This window comes from Brachycentrus maculatus, unplaced genomic scaffold (genome assembly GCF_059751285.1).
Source record: "Brachycentrus maculatus isolate JH-2025_06_01 unplaced genomic scaffold, ASM5975128v1 h1tg000119l, whole genome shotgun sequence".
Classification (NCBI taxonomy): Eukaryota; Metazoa; Arthropoda; class Insecta; order Trichoptera; family Brachycentridae; genus Brachycentrus; species Brachycentrus maculatus.
Genome location: NW_028280872.1, coordinates 152,179 through 173,079, shown reverse-complemented (window position 1 = coordinate 173,079; position 20,901 = coordinate 152,179). Strand labels below are relative to the sequence as shown.

General features: G+C 30.3%; 1 protein-coding gene across 1 annotated transcript; it reads left to right on the top strand.

The window, feature by feature from the left end:
- The first annotated feature begins 7,199 nt into the window (after window positions 1–7,199).
- LOC148309607 (4-vinylanisole receptor-like) lies at window positions 7,200–10,625 on the top strand. Its single transcript, XM_088259709.1, has 3 exons — window positions 7,200–7,325; window positions 9,899–10,054; window positions 10,560–10,625. Exons 1-3 carry the CDS (start codon window positions 7,257–7,259, stop codon window positions 10,623–10,625), a joined length of 291 nt encoding a protein of 96 aa, XP_088115835.1. The 5' UTR covers window positions 7,200–7,256.
- The last annotated feature ends 10,276 nt before the right edge of the window (window positions 10,626–20,901 follow it).

Below are 20,901 nucleotides of genomic sequence, written 5' to 3'. Positions count from 1 at the left end.
ATATTTATGTACATTTAAAGTAAAATATACTTTCTTTCAATAATTATCTTTAAAAAGTAAGTAACGGTCTTCATGTAAGTAACGATCATCGCTACACAATGATGCAGTGCCCTATGCACCATTGTGTGGCGATAAGGGTAAGATTTTTTAAAATTAAATAAAAAAAATGTCAAAAATCTTAATAATAAAAGAAAAAATAAACAGTCACTGGAATCAGACACTGGAATGTTTACCCAAAGCATGATACATGTACATATATTAACTTACGTTTCGTATATTAGAGTTTCATATATTGTAAACACCCATGCATCTATGTGAGTTTTGTTGTTATTAACTTAAGTTTTGTTTATTAGAGTAACATATATTGTAAACACCCATGCATCTATGCGAGATTTGTTGTTATTAACTTAAGTTTTGTTTATTAGAGTAACATATATTGTAAACACCCATGCATATATGTGAGATTTGTTGTTATTAACTTAAGTTTTGTTTATAAGAGTAACATATATTGTAAACACCCATGCATATATTATGTGAGATTTGTTGTTATTAACTTAAGTTTTGTTTATTAGAGTAACATATATTGTAAACACCCATGCATATATGTGAGATTTGTTGTTATTAACTTAAGTTTTGTTTATAAGAGTAACATATATTGTAAACACCCATGCATATGTGTTAGATTTGTTGTTATTAACTTAAGTTTCGTTTATCCGTGTAACATATATTGTAAACACCCATGCATATATTATGTGAGATTTGTTGTTATTAACTTAAGTTTTGTTTATTAGAGTAAATTATATTGTAAACACCCATGCATCTATGCGAGATTTGTTGTTATTAACTTAAGTTTTGTATATTAGAGTAACATATATGGATACACCCATACATCTAATTGAGATTTTTTGTTTTTAACATTAGTTTCGTGTATTAGAGTAATATATATAGTAATCAGATTTTTTTTAATTACCTTACGTCCAAGTGACTCTGAAATCTAGCTACGGCTTATGCAACACCGCTTATCATGATCCTACTCAGGCTTCAACTTTTTAAGTTTTATAGCCTATGCCTTCTCGTGAGAGGATTTACTCTTTATATTTAAAGAAACTATAATTTCATGTGATTCATGAATGAAAATTCTAGGCAAAAACACTCGCTTAGATTTTTTATTGAAAACATTTTCAACAACAACAACAACAATTTATTCAACAAAAAAAATATATATATATACACAACAAACAATATTCAAGGCGTATATATTAAAAGTAAGCAAGAAGACTTAAAGGTGTAGAAGAATCCCGCTTCGGAAAACTCCTTCGGACACATGGAACAGATCAATATCCAATGTGATATTGTTCAACATAGCGGTAGCTCTTCCTACAGGCATAACCATCGGCAGGTTGGTCCTGTGTATAGGAATGTGAAACAATCTATGCCGACGCTGTCTTAGGTAACTATCGGGAACATACAGACCAATGCTCCGGATAATTTCAGGATTATCGATCATACCGCGCAATAATCGATAAAAATGCGTAATCAAATACACATTCCTTCTAGTCTCTAAACTATTGTAGCCAAGCATACCCTGGAGAAACTGGGTCGGGTAGAGCCAAGGATAATAGCCAATTTTCGTAAATTTGAGTATCATACTATATATTGGATACACCCATGCACATTTGTGAGATTTTTGTTAATCTTTGTAACGATATATAAATCATTGTATTTATCGTGAAGTATGGTTTTAAACGAAAAATAATAATAAATAAAAACTTATGTATGCAATATTTAATTTTAATGTCGTATTATGTCTAATAATTACAAAATTACAGCGTGGGTATACCTTTTATTAAAGTAGAATAATTCGTTTCATACGTAATTGACCAATTATCTTTCACATTTCTCATATTAAGGATATAAGTTATATGAGAAATGGTAATTGTTGGTAATTATAAGTAATCGTTGGATAAGTAACCAGTTTTACTCCTTAAATACACAATTATGATTCAATAAAGCATTCTAATGAATTATGAGGATAATTCCTAAACAACACAATGATAAGGAGCTAAAACTAAAACTAAACTAACTAACCATCACGCCGCTTCCCCGCAGGGGTAGGCAGAGGAATAGAGCGCCACACCACTCTGTCCTTGCAAACATTCTTCGCCTCTTCCACGTTCATGCATCTCCTCATACATACCCGCCGATTGTTACGACTCCTAACCTGACCACTTTCAAGTATTTGGCATATCTGATCGTGCCATGTTTATCTCGGTCTTCCTCTGCTTCTTTTCCCGCTAACATTCGCCTCATAAATTTGTTTTAGCGTTCTTTCCTCACTCATTCGTTCTACACGTCCAAACCATCTCAACAAACCTTTCTTAATTTTATCGATAATGCTTATCTCAGCTTTGCATTCCTTCCTTATTTCACTATTCGTACATCTATCATACATCGTTTTGTCGCACATTCTTCTGAGAGATCGCATTTCGACTGCATTCAGTCTACTTTCATCCTTCTTTTGCCAACTCCATGTTTCACTTCCATACATTAGAGTTGGAACCAGGACTCCGTTGTGCACTGCCAGTTTAGCTTGATGATAAGGAACTACGCATCTAATTTAAGTTTGATTTAAATAAAATCAATAAATTATTCAATATTTTACAACATTTTGAGTGTGTCCAAATACTCGATCATAAAATCTTGATTATCTCCAATTACAGTCGTTATTTTTATATTTATTTTTTTTGACATCTCATCAAAGACGAAGAAGAATATGGAAGTCTGGGCATTTACGGGGCTGACGACCGTCATAGGCTGGTTTCAGTGATCACTTTACACACGTGTAACATTCACCAATTCTACCCATTATTGACAACCACACTACTCAAATTCTTGGAAGTTCTATATATATGAAATAATTTAGTAACCTTGTTCTTGAATCACTAGAACTTCACTAGAGACATCTATTGTAAAGAAGCTTTTTACTAAGCAGAAAATCTTATATTAGTATGTGAGGTCCGAATTCTGGATTATAATCACACACATGAGAAACGCCAGAAAATATTATGTAAAATATTAAATTTTATCTCATCATTGATGAGATGTCAAAAAAAATAATATTCAATTTTATTATTAAGAAGATATTCGCTAACACAGAATTATTTTTTGATATCACAACCTATGTTGTTCATCTATATGAAGAAGAATATAAAAGTATGGGCTTTAAGGGGATACCGTCCAAAATAGACTGGTTTAAATTATCATTTTTATTTTTAAATAATGAAACCAAATTCACTCCCTAAGTGGAGTATATGTAGTCCACAAACTGTCTCCAGGCTTTTCTGTCGGCTTCCAGCTCCTTCGCAACCTCCGTTACAAGTCAGACCCGCGTCCGCTGGTTAAAAGGAAACGAATTAATTTAACAAACACACATTTCTCATTCGTTCAATTTCACAATGCTTATAAAGCAATAAAAATGTACAAAATATATGATACAATAACGCAAATAAACTATTAAAAATGGTAAGTTACAGAAGCTGTCAAGAAGCAGGCTCTCCTCAATGGTTGGCATGGAGTGTGTAGCTGTTACGTTCAATAGTTAACACTGCTAAAATTATACGATTTGAATGAAAAAAAAAAAATTTTACCGGTCACAGGTAAAAACACACGTTGTGTCAAAATTTCAAAGGAATCTGTGAATCATATTAGGATATATATGATTTTGAAAACACTTACATTTACATTTTTATTTATATGTCATAGATAGATAAAACTGTGTGTTTTAAAATAAATTTGTTATGTTTTCTGAATATTATTTATCTTTTGAATGATAATTATTCCAATTCAAAATTATTGTATCAGAATGAAAATAATAATTTATCAACCATGGTGATGATACAAGTAGATTCTTATCATTTCAGGCATATGATTAAAGATATGTTATATTGCTAGGATTTTTGTAAAAACAGTATATTTTTTCTATTTACCCATAAACAGTAAAAATATCCTTTCATATAAATATATATAAATATAATATAAAACAAAGTCATAGATTGTTCAATAACAGGGTATTCCTACCCTTAAATTGTACATTAATAATCCAATTATCATTTATTTCAACCCTATATAAGCCTAAGCGAATAAGAAATGGTATCAATATATCCTTAAGCCCTTGTTTCAGTCGTTTATTTGTTGCAATAAGTATTTAATTTTAAGTATTTAAAAATTCCCGGTTATAATTGACCAAAGTAGTAAAAAACTATCAATTTCAAAATTAAAACCGTTAAAACCATATTTTAAAATGATTAACGTTACTAATAGGACTTATATAAACCAAAAACGCAGTTTTATTCAAACAAAGCGCAATTTTTTATCAAAGTTAGAGAAAAACCTAAACATCGATACTCTTATAATGCGGAACAATATTATATTACTGAAAGCAACTGGGCTGTGCATAAGGGAAAACGGAGTACTATCTTCAGATTGTATTACATTTAGTATCATCATGCTACTTTTCGCCTTCGTGTGGATACCCCAGATCCTATACACATGTCGACAAGTGGATGATGTATTGGAAATAACCGAAACCGTTGCTCCAGCCCTAAGCAATTTGATGTTGGTCACTAAATACATTATTGCCTTCGTTCACCGTAAGAAATTGAGAGAGTTTATCAAATGCCTTCAGCAAACATGTTAGTATACTTCATTATCGTGTATGTAACCCCAATGCCCTAGCCATTGGTTTAATTCTCATTTCTGTGCCTTCTATTCTTCATTAATTTGTTTATTAGATATAAGAATTATATTTTTTTCTTCATAATATTTCATTTAATATAAAACAAGCCATTATTCACACTTAATTCAAACATTATTTATATGAACATCTTCTTACAGTAAAATACATTTATTTTAAAATTCTTTCAGACTCTTTTTATTCTTCTTACATTAAAGCATCTCATCATACATTTTTAAACCCTTGTACATAATACAATTTTGCGACTCTGTTTTTTAATGACAGTCATTTAATCCCTTTTTCTAGTTGCTTAATGATTTTTTTAATTTATTTAAAACTACTTATTCCTAAAATATTTTGGCCTTTTATCATATTTTTAAAACTTTTATTTACGAGTTAGTACTTTTACCCAACCAACAATGTACAACATTGTGCTACTATGTTTCTCATTTCCATTTATTCTGATATTACAAACATATGAGATTTTAATGAAATACTATCAAGAAACGCCAGTAAGTTTGTTAAATTTTCATTAAAAGAATTCATTCATGATGTTTTTTTAAAAAAAAAAGGTATATGTATTTGTTTCAGACACAAAATATCAGAACTCAGAGTTCAAAAAGATTTTAAGTACCCGGAACGCAGAATCTAATAAGATAACAATATTCTATACAGTTCTAATGTCTTACAGTGCTATCAACTATGCCTTGATTCCACTTTTTATTAGGTGGTACAAACACATTATCGAAGCCCCTGTATCTGAATTAAATCTACCCTTCAAGACAGAGTAAGAGTTTTACATTTTTATTTAAATTTAGGACATATAGCTCAAAATCAATCAGATGAATTGAAGGCTGCATTGAAAAAAAAAACAAAAAATTACCTTTTACCAATTGTTCATACCAGGAGCTCATAAAACACATTCTCTGGTGTGACCATCGCTTAAGGAGGTATCCTGCCCAACATCAAGCTATGCTCTTACCCAAGAAGACCAATAAGAAAGCAAAATTAAACGTTTCCTCCTAGTCTGCCATCTACTTGAAGTCACGAGACCGATTGACGTTTAATTTTTTATCGGTCATTATAATCATCCACGTCTTTATGAGCGCCCTTGAAGTAGAATTTTATGAAAATGGCGCTATCCAAAATTATAATTAAAATCATATCACTCATGTATTTATCTATATGGTATACGATATACTTTTATAGCGAAAAACATTGATAAGATGAGAAAAATACATTTTACAAAAAGAAAATTGAGACTCCCTTTCTTTTTTAATTTTTCAATGGCAAGACACGTATTATTTGAGTTTTTAGAAGTAAATGATATCATCATCTGTACAATTAAAAAATAAATTATCATTAATATTCTGTCACGTTAATGGAAAATGAAGATCTAAAGTAACGTACTTTTTGTATACTTATGTGTTTTCATAAAATCATTTGAGTTTGAATTATAATAATAACATTGGCATCGTTTTTTTATAATTTGTTTTTTTTTAATATTATTTTTTGACATCTAATCAAAGGTGAAGAAGCATATGGAAGTCTGGGAATTTACGGGGCTGATGATCGTCATAGGCTGGTTTAAGTGATCACACGTGTAATATAATTGTTTCTGCTGAATAAAAAGCTTCTTAACATCTCACCAATAGATGTCTTTAGTGAAGTTCTAGTGATTCAAGAACAAGGTTTCTAAATTGGTTAAAAAAAATAAATGAAAACAACTCCTGTAATTGGAGATAATCCAGATTTTGTAAACAAGTATTTGGACACACTCAAAATGTTATAGTTATTTTTAAACAAAATAAAATAAATACTTATAAAAAAAAATAATGTTGACTCCTATTACTTTTTTGTGAATTTCTAGCTATATTATAAATCATCGCAATAATCCAGCGTTCGCACTGATATATACGGTAACTTGCATCAACATGTCTTGTTTGGTTATTATTTACTCTGCAGTCGATTGCGTATTTGTATCCTGCTGCCTGCATGTACAAGGAAATCTGAAGATCGTCAGGAAAAAGGTAGAGAAGATTGGAAGTCTTAAACCAAAAGGTACCAAATCATTTAAAATTCATGACTTAATTTTAAAATATTTAAACCGTCAAATATTTTATTGTAATAATAGCCGGAGAGTGTCTGGATTTAATGAACTTTGTAAAATAAAACAATTTTGTTTTAACCACTTTTATTGGTACACTTTTTTCAACCTTTCCATAACTATTTTCTTTTTAAAATCATACAATTATTTCGATGATTTTTTTAAAATGCAAAAACGATGTTTCATGTAAAAAAATTAATTGCGTAAAATCTTGCCTGGAGTAAGATAAAGTTGAGATTTAAATATTATAATTCAAATATTACGAAAAATTTTATGTATTTTTTTCAAGGTAAAATATCAAACGGGTTGAAGATGAGTATTTTGGATGAAGAGTTGGCCATTTCTCAGCTAAATTCTTGTGTCAGGGAGCACAATGATGTCATCAGTGTGGTTGTTAGATTGGAAGACCTTTTCAGTATGCAATGCATGATACAGTTTCTCTCAAGTTCTCTAACAATATGTTTCAGCCTATTTCAAGCGAGTGTGGTAAATATTTATTTATTTATTTATTTGAACTTCATGTAAAGAAAAGAAAGAAGTATATTGGCGGGCTTATTACTTAAAAGCAATATCTTCAAACCAACCAAAAACAGACTAGTGATATTGGTCAAAAGTTTGTTACTATATATAGGTGTTTGCAATCAGATGGTAGATAGTACTTGAACATTTAAATAAAACGTAAATTACAAATTGGTGATAATAAGGAAGGCAAAGGAAAAGGGAGTTTACGGAAGGAGGTAGAGGGAAAAACTAAGGGAGGAGGTTTGATGGACAGTTAGGAATCTAATGATAGATATTAGTCTCAGACGTTTCTTAAAAGTTATAAGGGAAGGTGCATTGGGATATTCCGGTTAACCTTATTAAATCATAATTTAAAATAATTATTTTTAAAATTTAAATTATTTAAAAAAAATTAAATGCATACTGACGACAATTTTTGATTCATTGATTATAATCAACGAATTCAACGTAATAAAACTGGATGTCCACTGTACTATCTTTGTATCGTAAATGTTTCTTATATTTCCTGCTTTCAAATGTGTTTGATGGATGTAAAAGAAAACTTTATTTCTTAAAGCTTTTTTAAGGTTTAAATTGACATTAAATTACTCATTGGAGTATGATTTTTCCCCACTAACTTGATTATTGAGACTTTGGATAACCTAATGATTTTGTACATTTTTGTGAACATATTCATATGCACATATTTTCAAGTATATGTATAAATATGTTTTTTTTCTTTTTTTTTCAAATTCTTTTGCATTATACAACATTATATAAAATGCAAATACAAAAAAAATAAAAAAAAAATACAAAAAAGATCCCACAAAGGCATGGCCTGTGTGTGGATAAACAATATAATTTAGTTCATAGTAAAGGGCACTGGCAAGAATACAATATATGTATATTATAAGAGTAAGAACTAGAATAAAAATGTTAATATAAAATACAAAAAAATACCTAATACTTGACTTACAGAATACAATTAAAAAATATATTATGTTTATATATATATATATATATATATATATATATATATATATATATATATATATATATATATATATATATATATATAATATATATATATATATATATATATATATATATATATATAAATATATATATACATATGTATATATATATATATATATATATATATATATATATATATATATATATATATATATATATATATATATATATATATATATATATATATATATATATATATATATATATATATAAACGTTGACGCTTAAATCCGTTTGAATAATCCCTGTTATTTAAAGCCTTTAGTGTGAATAAAATACCCGCTATTAAACTTGAAGTAGAATTTACTTTTAAAACCAGTTTTTTGCCAGTACATCCACGATTTATTTGATAAATAACCTGGACTGCTATTGGACTAATTGTTTTGATAGATTTATATTATCCACTGACACTTCGTGATGGAATTGCATTTTTAATTTATTATTAGATTAAAACCAATATTTTTAGCTTTTCCACTTTTTATTTGACCAGCGACCGGGTTTAGTCGTTACCGACATCATCAGACTGGTCCGACCGTCATCACCGACATCACCAGTCTGATGATGTCGGTAACGACGAAACCCGGTCGCTGGTCAAATAAAAAAGTGGAAAAGCTAAAAATATTGGTTTTAATCGAATGATAAACTAATTGTTTTGCTTTTTATGCAATTAACGATAAAGATTAACAGTTGCAATTCGATGCAATAATGAAGTAAATGTTGTAGTTCTCACATTAAATAAATAAAAATGCAAAAATGAGTGGTCCAAAAGCATTTTTTTTTCAGAATATATACGATGTAAAGAAACTGATGACTTTCATTGGATTTTTGGCAGGGTTATTTGTTCAACTTTACATGTTCGCTAGATACGGGCAGTGCATTCTAAATGAAGTAAGCTATTTTAAACTAACTAGAGCACGTAAACGGAGAGAATAGAACGCCCCACCAATCTGTCTTAGCAAACAATCTTCGCCAACTTCCAATCCTGTTCTCTCTAGTGGAACGGAAGATTTGATGACGACAGTCAACAGTCCGCCTTCTCCTGAGGATTTTTACGTGGTTTCCTCCCAGCAATGAGCAAATGCTGAGAAGTTCCTGACTGGCCCACACTATATTTTCCCTCCTGTTCCTAACACAGATTAAAATAAAACATCTCTTTTTAAGATAGAAGAACTATAAGTACACTTATTGATCTATAAACCTTGTACATAATTAGCATTGTAAATAATAAATGCAATTCTCATCTAAAAAAATATTAATTCACATTCATGCATCTCCTCATACAAACCCGCCAATTATTCCGACTTCTGGCCTGACCACTTTCACGTGTTTAATCGTGACAAGTTTTCCTCGGTCTTTTTCTGATTCTATTACCGACCACATTCGCCTCATAAATTCGCTTCCATGATTCACATGCCAAAACACATTTCGATTCTGTTCTTAGTTTTTTTTTAAAATAAATAATGAATAATATCTTATATTTTGACATGTTTATGGTGGGGAATACTTCTATTTCACTTTTTTCAGTCTGTTCATATAGCGGAAGCAGCATACGGAATTCCTTGGTACCTCTACGGTCCTAAATTTCGAAAATCACTTCGACTTTTAATTCAGCGGTCTCAAGTTCCACTAGGAGTGACGGCAAACAAATTTTACTTCGTTTCTATCGAAAGTTTCTCCAAGGTAAATTGATTTTGATGTCTAGTACATTTGTACGAATAAATATGCCGAATTTTTCAGAATTGCAACCATGCAACCATGGACATAGTGACAATTACCCGCCTGTCGATATTGTAAAATGGCCGCTTAACTTTGAACTGCCATGATAATATTCTCTCGGATACTGGTTCATTAACACTACAGATGATGAAAGAAGAGAGATGCCTGAGAAATCTCGTAAGCTCTAGAATGATCAGATATCCAACATCTTCTTTCGTATAATATAAAAACGAGTGATGTTTTGTATCGGGCTGAGACACCTATTATTTCTTTATATTTCTTTTTCGAAACATTGCACAAAATAATAATTGTAAATTACCAAATCATACAATTTTTAACATTCAGTTCAAGTCAGAAATACCTTTCAGCTGAGGAAAGTCAGTATTTCACTTTAATAATTATATTCCAACATTGTATACTCTTCCCTTATACCTTATATATTTAGTAATTGAGTTTATTTTTCTTTCAGATCATAAGGGCTTCAGCATCATATTTTGCTCTTCTTCAAACTATAAATGAAAAACAGAAGATTTAAGTAATTCACAACAAAAAAATATCATTATGTCAATGTTTTTATGCAGACTATCACTTTTTTAAAACACGAACGTAAGTGATGAGCAAAAATAGGATAAAAACATATGTGAACTCTTAGAGCACTTCAAGTGTAGACTTTGTAGAATCGTGAAGAGTTGCACTATAAAATAGATTTTTTATACCAAATTTACGTTGTTAATTTATCTTCAACCTGATGCGTTGTTCACGTTATTGCGATCTACGGAGATGTCATAATTATACGAGTACATCGCCAGTATGACTAACAAAACAAACAAACAAATATCCAACCTTATTTTTTGACATCTCATCAAAGATGAAGAAGAATATGGAAGTCTGGGTATTTACGGGGCTTACGACCGTCATAGGCTGGTTTAAGTGATCACTTTACACACGTGTAACATTCACCAATTCTACCCATTATTGACAACCACACTACTCAAATTCTTGGAAGTTCTATATATATGAACCAATTTAGAAACCTTGTTCACGAATCACTAAAACTTCACTAGAGACATCTATTGGTGAGATGTAAAGAAGCTTTTTATTAAGCATTTACATCTCACCAATAGATGTCTCTAGTGAAGTTTTAGTGATTCGTGAACAAGGTTTCTAAATTGGTTCATATATATAGAACTTCCAAGAATTTGAGTAGTGTGGTTGTCAATAATGGGTAGAATTGGTGAATGTTACACGTGTGTAAAGAGATCACTTAAACCAGCCTATGACGGTCGTAAGCCCCGTAAATACCCAGACTTCCATATTCTTCTTCATCTTTAATGAGATGTCAAAAAATAATATGAAAATAACTCCTGTAATTGGAGATAATCCCGATTTTGTGAACAAGTATTTGGACACACTCAAAATGTTGTAAATATCCAACCAATTATTTCAGGAAGCTGAACTTTTAGAGCTACGAGAAATCTATTGTCAACAGTGTCTGAAATATGTTTTCGTGCACCAACATTTATTTCCTAAAAATAATAATAGATGCCAGCCAAAGAATAAAAAGTAGAGGTACTATAAAACTGTTTTGCAAATCCAGACTCGCGCAAAGACACTCATTTTTCATAGCTCTTAACTGTTTTATTCATTCCACAAAGACTGTATGAAAGACATTAATTATCTTTATTTATTTTGATTTGAAATTTTGTTTAAATTAAAAAAAAAAAACAGATATAAATAGCTTCTTCTTTTAATCTTATAACCCGCATTGTACTCGTACGTACTTATTTGTTAACTTTTCTCATTTTTATCTCTCTGACTTTTTGTTTTCTGTCAAAATCAAATGTTTGTAGTAAACTACATAAATATAAGCACTTAAAATCTATTTATATTCTGATATTTTTATATTCTTTCCAGTGCTCTTTATTATAACCTTAAGTAAAATGTTTACCCACACTCAGACCAAGCCTTTGTGAGATATTTTTTTTGTATAAATATAATATAATTATCTTATTCTTGCAATTGTAATGAATTGTGAAATTCAAATATAAAAAAGAGTTAAATGAAATTAAAATATGCTGTTTTTAACTTCATTTGTTAGTAAAAATTAGTAAATTAAAAACGTTGTAAACGAGTAGTTGCGTTCGTAAAGTTTTTTTCACTCGGAGATCGAAGATTGTGTTTTATGAGTGTTTTATCTGATTTCTTACAGATTTTTTATTAGTTAGTTATTTGTAGGTTTTGAGAAAGTTTGAATCAACTAATATCTTTACCTCTTGCACTTTCAGTTTTTACAGCTCATTCAAATGATAAAATAAGCCGGAATTAATCAAACAAAAAATGACGTTTGAATCACAACTTTTGGTATACTGGTGTATTTAAACGATTTTTAACGGTATCAGTAGCATTGTTTTTTAATTCTAACGTACAGCAATATTCTATCTGGCTACCCCTACGAGGAAATGGTGTGATGGTTAGTTGGTATTTAAAAAATGTTTTCCAGGTTTAAGAATTTCTCGGCCTTCCTCGGCTTCCTCGTCTAGCTAGATATGCGTCATAACTCTGTTTCATTGTTTTTCACAATTCATTCATTCCACATGCTCAAAATAACACATAACACGTCATATCTAATCTTACAAATCATAAATCATTTGTTTTATATCTCTCATCGACATTTTTTTTATTATTAAGAATGGCGATTAATCTACATAAACTCAATAAATTAATTAAAAAACTAATAAAACTTCATCACATCAATATAATTTAAAATTTATTTAATGTAAGCAATATTTTTTCGTGTCTTTAATTACTCTATATCCTTAATAAATAATTACTGTATATCTGTACCTAGTTCCACGTCCAAGTCAGTCATTTCGATACAACTTTTATCTCCCCGATTTGACGTCAAGAAGAACTCGTTAGAATTGTCCGGCTTATCGATATCGGGAAAGTCGTCGTACATTTTAATTTCGAACATACTCCAGTCTGGACACCTAACGAAAGATAACCCAAAATCACCACCTCCAAAATCATCTTTTTTCAACATAAATCTGTTACAAAACAATCATCCAAAGTAACACAATAACATTTGTTACTTATCATCGCCAGACAAATAAAAACGAGAACTTCACGACTAAAACAAATCATTTTTGGAGTCGTTTCACAAATTTGCTTGTACCAAAAATATTTTTGAAAACAAATGAAAAAATCATGAAAATTCAATAGGTTGTATATTTTACTTTGGAAATATTGCATAAAATTAAGTAAACGTTTGAACTCTCGAAGAAGCAAGTATCTACTGATAACCGATTACAAGTTCTGAAGAAGCTGAAGGGGTTTTTCAGGTCCATAAAGTTTTTTTTTATGATTTTAATCCTGGTCATATTTTTTTCAAATATTACTCACCCGCATATTAAAATACTGTGTTAAAATTATTTTTATATATTCGAACTCGAGAGACCCATTTCGAATATCTTACAGTTAAATGGAGTTTTTTTTTTCTTCATGCCGTTATTTCTTATTTCTTTTACAAAATTATTGAGATTCTTTATATATTTTAGTTGAATATAATTACAGAAATTTTAAATTTTATTAATGTAATTTTCTATCGTTTGTTTTGTATATGTTTGTAGTGTTCGTTAAGTTTATTTTTTTGGAGTGTTTGTGTCTTTTCTATTTTTAATATTTAAAGAGAGGATGTCGAGTTTTTTCATTCCTAAGTACACGAAATTTTGTTAGTAGGTACTGTACTGTGTTGCATTTGGCTATTTAAAAATTATTTTCATATTTTTGGGATATGTTTGTTTCTAGTTTTGAGTTATGTTTTCTTCAGTACGTTGTATAATTGATATTTATGTTGATATATTCTCTTCTATGTACCGGTAATATGCTTAGGTCACAATAGACCTAATATGCAACTAATATGTCACTTGACCTCAATTACACAAAATCACATTTCGTATTTTAGTAATATACTCGTAGATAGTCTTATTAAATGTTACGATATTTAATATACTTTGCTTAGTAAACACATAAGGGCAACAGTTGCACTTTGCACGTTATATATATATATATATATATATATATATATATATATATATATATATATATATATATATATATATATATATATATATATATATATATATATATATATACATATATATAAAAAAAAAATATATATATATATATATATATATATATATATATATATATATATATATATATATATATATATATATATATATATGTATATATATATATATATTATTTGGAGAAAAAAATTAACTTTGGTTTTTGATCCACACACTTATATTATTATAAACCAACTAGTTTCGGCAACAACCTATTGCCATCTTCAGTGTTTATTATTAAACAGTTATAAAACAATCTCTGAAGATGGCAGCAGGTTGTTGCCTAAACTAGGTGGTTTATAATAATAAAATTAAATGATCAAAAAATAAAGTTATTTTATTTCTCCAAATAATATATCTAAATATGTTTTCGTGCGGCAACATTTATTTCCAAGTAAATATTAATAGATCCAGCCAAGAAATGAATAGAGTAGGTACTAGAAATCCCTTTTTGCAAATCCAGACTCGCGCAAAGACATTCATTTTTCATAGCTCCTATATGGTTTAATTCATTCCACAAAGACTATATGATGGACATTAATTATCTAAATTAGTTTCGATTTAAAATTTCGGTGAAATTATTTATTAAATACAGATCTAATTAGCTTCTTCTTTTAAACTTATGACTCACATAGTACGTACTTATTTGTTGACTTTTTTTAAATTTACATCTTTGTGATTTTTTGTTAAAATCAAATATTTGTAGTTTATATTAGCATTTCTAATCTTCTTATATTTCTTATATCTATTGTATTATTTCCAGTGCCATTTATTATATCCTAAAATAAAATGTATACCCACACATAGGCCATGCCTTTTTGGGATCTTTTTTGTATTAATATTATTTATTTATTTTGTTCGTGTAGTTATTTATATATATTGCGAAAAGCAAAAAAAAATAACAAGTAGGTTTTAACTTAATTAGCTTTAAAATGCCTCCAAATCGTCGATAAACCCTTAAAACGTTGTGATCGCGTAGTTGCGTTCGTAATGTTATTTCACTCGGATCTCGAATATTGTATTTTATGAGTGGTTAATCTTGTATTTTACAGATTTTTTATTAATTAGTTAGTTGTAGACTTTCGGTAAGTTGTGGACAAGTAATAAATACCCTCACTTCTCGCACGAAAAGTTTTTACAGCCGATTCAAAAGATAAAATAAGCTGATGTCAAACAACGAAATAAATGACATTTGAATAACAACTTTGGTACACTAGTGTGTTTGATCAATTTTTAATGGTATAAGTACGTAAAATTAAAAAAAAAAACTTTTCTTCACATTAGTAATATTCTCTCTTACTACCCCTACGGATAGATGGCGTGATAGTTAGTTAGTATTAAAAAATATGTTCATCATCAACCCTTCGATACGATGGGCTCAAAGTATCTATTAGATACACATTATTTTTTTTAATTCTCCGTTGTTCGCCTATTCCGAATTCACATGTCTTCTAATACATGCGTGCCGATTCTTCCGACTTCGAAACCTTCTAGATACAAGAATTTCGTATACATGATCATTTCATGTATTTTTCGGCTTTCCTAGACTTTTACGTCTAGCCACATTCGCTTCATAAATCTTTAACATATTCTTCTTCATCTATGTTTAAAAAAATGTTGGTCTAAAAAATAATAATCTGTTTCATCGTTGTTCACAATTTAATCGTTCCACATGCTCAAACTCGTAAAACACGTTATCTTATCTTTGAATTCATAAATCATTTGTTTATATCTCTCATCGACAATTTTTTATTGTTAAGAATGGCGATTAATCGACATTAACTCAATAAATTAATTTAAAAACTAATAAAATTTCATGATATCAAAATAATTTATAATTTATTTACTTACTAAAATTAAAATTTATTTACTAAAATTAAAAAATATTTAAGACTCACCCCTTCCTAGACTCCATACCAAAGAATGTTTATTTTTAATTTTTAATTTTCCTTGTTAATTTTTTATTTTTAATTTTAATTTACTTTGTTTTAATTTACTTAGTTTATAAAAAAAATAAAAATAAATGTGAAACGAACTCCCTCTCTAAACACAAGTGTCTACTTTATTAGAGAGGTAGAAACGTTATATATAAGATGTTCTGTATATTTACCTATTTTGTATTTCAAAAATGTATTTTTGTAAAAAAAAAAATATAAAAAAAAAATTTATGAAAACAAAACATTTTTCAAATCTTCAATTACTCTGCATCCTTAATAAATAATTACATACATTTAAAAAAACTAAAGTCATTTATCAAAGGACGCTTTTCACTAGACCTGACAAACTCAAATTGCACCCCAGGCAGCATCGATGACCTTAATTTTTCCTATGGACCGCATACAGACATTAATAAAAAAAATGTTCACATATTATAATGAATTTCATGCCTTTTATTTATTGTTTCGGCATTAACTTTGTGGTAAGACATGTTACAATGATTAAAGAAAACACTTCGTTTTTTACCACTCGAGTTTTATTATAGACTACATGTTTCAGAAGTTAAACTTCCATCATTCAGGTCTGTATAATAACATATGTATATGTTATTATACAGACCTGAATGATGGAAGTTTAACTTCTGAAATATGTAGTCTATAATAAAACTGAAGTGGTAAAAAACGTAGTGTTTTCTTTAATCATTGAATTTCATACCTTTTGATTTTTTTTGATTTTATACAAAATTTTAATGCAGAGGTAATCAGAAAGTACAATCAGATTGATTGTGAAAAAATATATATAGTTCAACTGCATAGATATGGAAAGAAAACACAAATTAAACCAACAAAAAATATATTTTCATTAACAGAAATTTATATTATTTTTTGACATCTCATCAAAGATGAAGAAGAATATAGAAGTCTGGGCATTTACGGGGCTTACGACCGTCATAGGCTGGTTTAAGTGATCACTTTACACACGTGTAACATTCACCAATTCTACCCATTATTGACAACCACACTACTCAAATTCTTGGAAGTTCTATATATATGAACCAATTTAGAAACCTTGTTCATGAATCACTAAAACTTCACTAGAGACATCTATTGGTGAGATGTAAAGAAGCTTTTTACTAAGCAGAAACTCTTATATTAGTATGTGAGATCCGAATCCCGGATTATAATGTCTCTAGTGATTATGATGTCTCTAGTGAAGTTTTAGTGATTCATGAACAAGGTTTCTAAATTGGTTCATATATATAGAACTTCCAAGAATTTAAGTAGTGTGGTTGTCAATAATGGGTAGAATTGGTGAATGTTACACGTGTGTAAAGTGATCACTTAAACCAGCCTATGACGGTCGTAAGCCCCGTAAATGCCCAGACTTCCATATTCTTCTTCATCTTTGATGAGATGTCAAAAAATAATATGAAAATGGCTCCTGTAATTGGAGATAATCCAGATTTTGTGAACAAGTATTTGGACACACTCAAAATGTTGTAACAGAAATTTACAAAAGAAATATACTGAGTTGAGCAGCCTTTAGAAAACTCAATCATATCCTCAAAAACAAAGACATTCCCGTAAATTTTTAAACCAAAGTTTTCGAAACATTTATCTCCTTGTGCTTACATATGGTCTGGAAACATTTATTACCTTGACCGCAGGGACCACATATCAATTAAGATATGCCTAGCGGTCTATGGAGAGACAAAATATTTTCCTGTTCCTAGAAACAATAATAATAATAATAAAAACTCCTCGCCTTCAACCTCTCACACTTGAGACCTAATTTTATCAATCTCTCCCTTATCCCACCTACTCAAAGTAACGAAAATAAAAGTGGTTTAAAACAATACTTGCGTTTTGCTAATAATAATTCAATGTTTGTTAAATGTGCCACAAAGTATTAAAAAAATGAGGTTTTCACACTTAGGAGTTATTTTCAAATTTGACATCTCAACATATGTAGAAGAAGAAAAATATGGAAGTCTGCATATTTACAGAGCTGATGACCTGTCATAGGCTGGTTAAATGACCGTTTTATACACATGTAACACATTCACTAATCTATCAGGATCTGAACATACTAAAAAAAATGTTAATGAAATAATCTATTAAATAATCTGGTCATCTGCATAAAAATTTAAAATCACGTTTTCAGGTGTCTCTCAGTATGTGAAAAATCCAGTGAGAATCTTACAAACATCTAAATAAAAGGGTCTACGCCAAATAAAATCTTTCTTAAACTAACCATATATGGCATAGTGAACTCACACGTAATGAGTCACGAGATACTAAATACTATTTTAAAAAAAACACTTGTATTTTACCTTTTTTTACCATAAATAATTATCATACAAATATAATGAATATATTATTTATTATATATTTTAATGAATATCTTCGAAAATTTAGAAATCAAAATGAACTTTATTTCTTATAATAATAAAATAAAAAATAAGTATTTATTACAAAATTCTTCTCCTTTGCTTTCCACTTTTTCTTTATTCTCAAACTCCCAACTCACCCCCTCCCTCTCTCCCTAACTTACTGCTCTCCTTATTTATATAACAGATAATTATTGATGCATTATTTTACATTTAGACCTGAAGTTGGAAGCGTAGCTTCCGAAATGAGTCGTTTTAATAAAATAAATAAAACTTAAGTGGTAAAAAACAAGTGTTTTACTTTTACAATTTCATCATGTCCCACCACAAAGTGAATGCAGAAACAATAAATAAATAAAAAAAAACTATTTACAAGTTTGAACACCAGATCATTGATTCTTCCTTTCCGACATTATTACAGTGGGGGCGACCAGCTGACCAATCAGTATCACTATTTGATTTACATATCTTTTCTCGTTATTTCAACGGATTTACCTCTAGGAGTTATTCCCTGAAGTACTTGAAGTCGCGGAAGTGTAGTGTTGCTATCAATATTTATCATATTAGTATTATTATTTATATTATGATTTTCGTACGCCAAAGTCTGAAGATTACTATTTTTTCTGGTTAAATTAAGAATCGTTGTTATCGATAACCATCCAATCCCAAGCAATCCGAGTGATAATGCAACGATAGACATTATTCTCCAAGTGTCATAATCCTCTGGAGTGATTATAATTGGTGGCGGTGTAGATCCTGAAGGTGGCCCTGTAGGTGGTCCTGTCGGTGGTCCTGTCGGTGGTCCTGTAGGTGGTCCTGTCGGTGGGGGTGTAAGTGGTCCTGTAGGTGGTCCTGTAGGTGGTCCTGTCGGCGGAGGTGTAGGTGGTCCTGTAGGTGGTCCAGTAGGTGGTCCTGTAGGTGGTCCAGTAGGTGGTCCTGTAGGTGGACCTGTAGGTGGTCCTATAGGTGGTCCTGTCGGTGGTGGTGTAGGTGGTCCTGTAGGTGGTCCTGTAGGTGGTCCTGTCGGTGGCCCTATAGGTGGTCCTGTCGGTGGTCCTGTAGGTGGTCCTGTCGGTGGTGGTGTAGGTGGTCCTGTTGGTGGTCCAGTAGGTGGTCCTGTCGGTGGTGGAGTAGGTGGTCCTGTCGGTGGTCCTGAAGGTGGACCGGTAGGTGGTCCTGTAGGTGGTCCTGTCGGTGGTCCTGTAGGTGGACCTGTCGGTGGCCCTGTAGGTGGACCTGTCGGTGGCCCTGTAGGTGGTCCTGTCGGTGGTCCTGTAGGTGGCCCTGTAGGTGGTCCTGTAGGTAGTGTTGGTGGGAGTATGCAATCATCTGCACCAGGTTTCTTTATCCGTATGTAATCAATCGCGATGAATGCATTTGAACTCAGTAGTTCTGAGCATTGCAATTGGATCTGCAAAAAAGGCAATAAAATATTGCATTTGTTTCAGGCACCACGTTTAATGTACGTCAGTTAATCTTGCATTTTTGTAAAGCTTAATTTTATACAATGTATTAATAAACTACACCAATAAAAAAGGGCAAATCATGTTGCATACCATATGTACTTAAAATATTATTTATTATTATGAAAGATTGTTATTATAAATTTACTTCTCTATCGAGCATATTTTTTTAATGTAAGGAAAAAAGATTAAGAATGATTTGTCAAATAAAGTTCATGAACGCACGACTTACCTTAATTTTGGTTGTTTTGGTAATTATAATGCTGATTGGTTTCCAAGCTCTTGAGTTATCGACGATAAAAAATCCCATTCCCGTGGAGGTACCAGAATCAACTTCCGAAGTGATCAAGAGGCAAGAAATAGGGTCGAAGGGGTCATGTGACGGATTTATAGTAAAAACGGCCAACTGTAAATCTGTATCTTGTTCAACGTCCAAGTCAGTCATTTCCATACAACTTTTATCCCCCCGATTTGACGTCAAGAAGAACTCGTTAGAATTGACCGGCTTATCGATATCGGGAAAGTTGTCGTACATTTTAATTTCGAACATACTCCCGTCTGTACACCTAACGAAAGATAACCCAAAATTACCACCTCCAAAATCATCTTTGTAACAATCATCCAAAGTAACACAATCACATTTGTTACATATTATCGCCAAACAAATAAAAACGAGAACTTTGCGACTAAAACAAATCATTTTTGGAGTCATTTCACAAATTTACTCGAATCAAAATTATTTTAGAAAACAGAAGTAAAAATCATGAAAATTCACTAGGTTGTACATTTTTCTTTGGAAATATTGTATAAAATTAAGTAAACGTTTGAACTGTCGAAGTACGTAGTATCTACTGATAAACGATTACAAGTTCTAAAGAAGCTCAAGGGGTT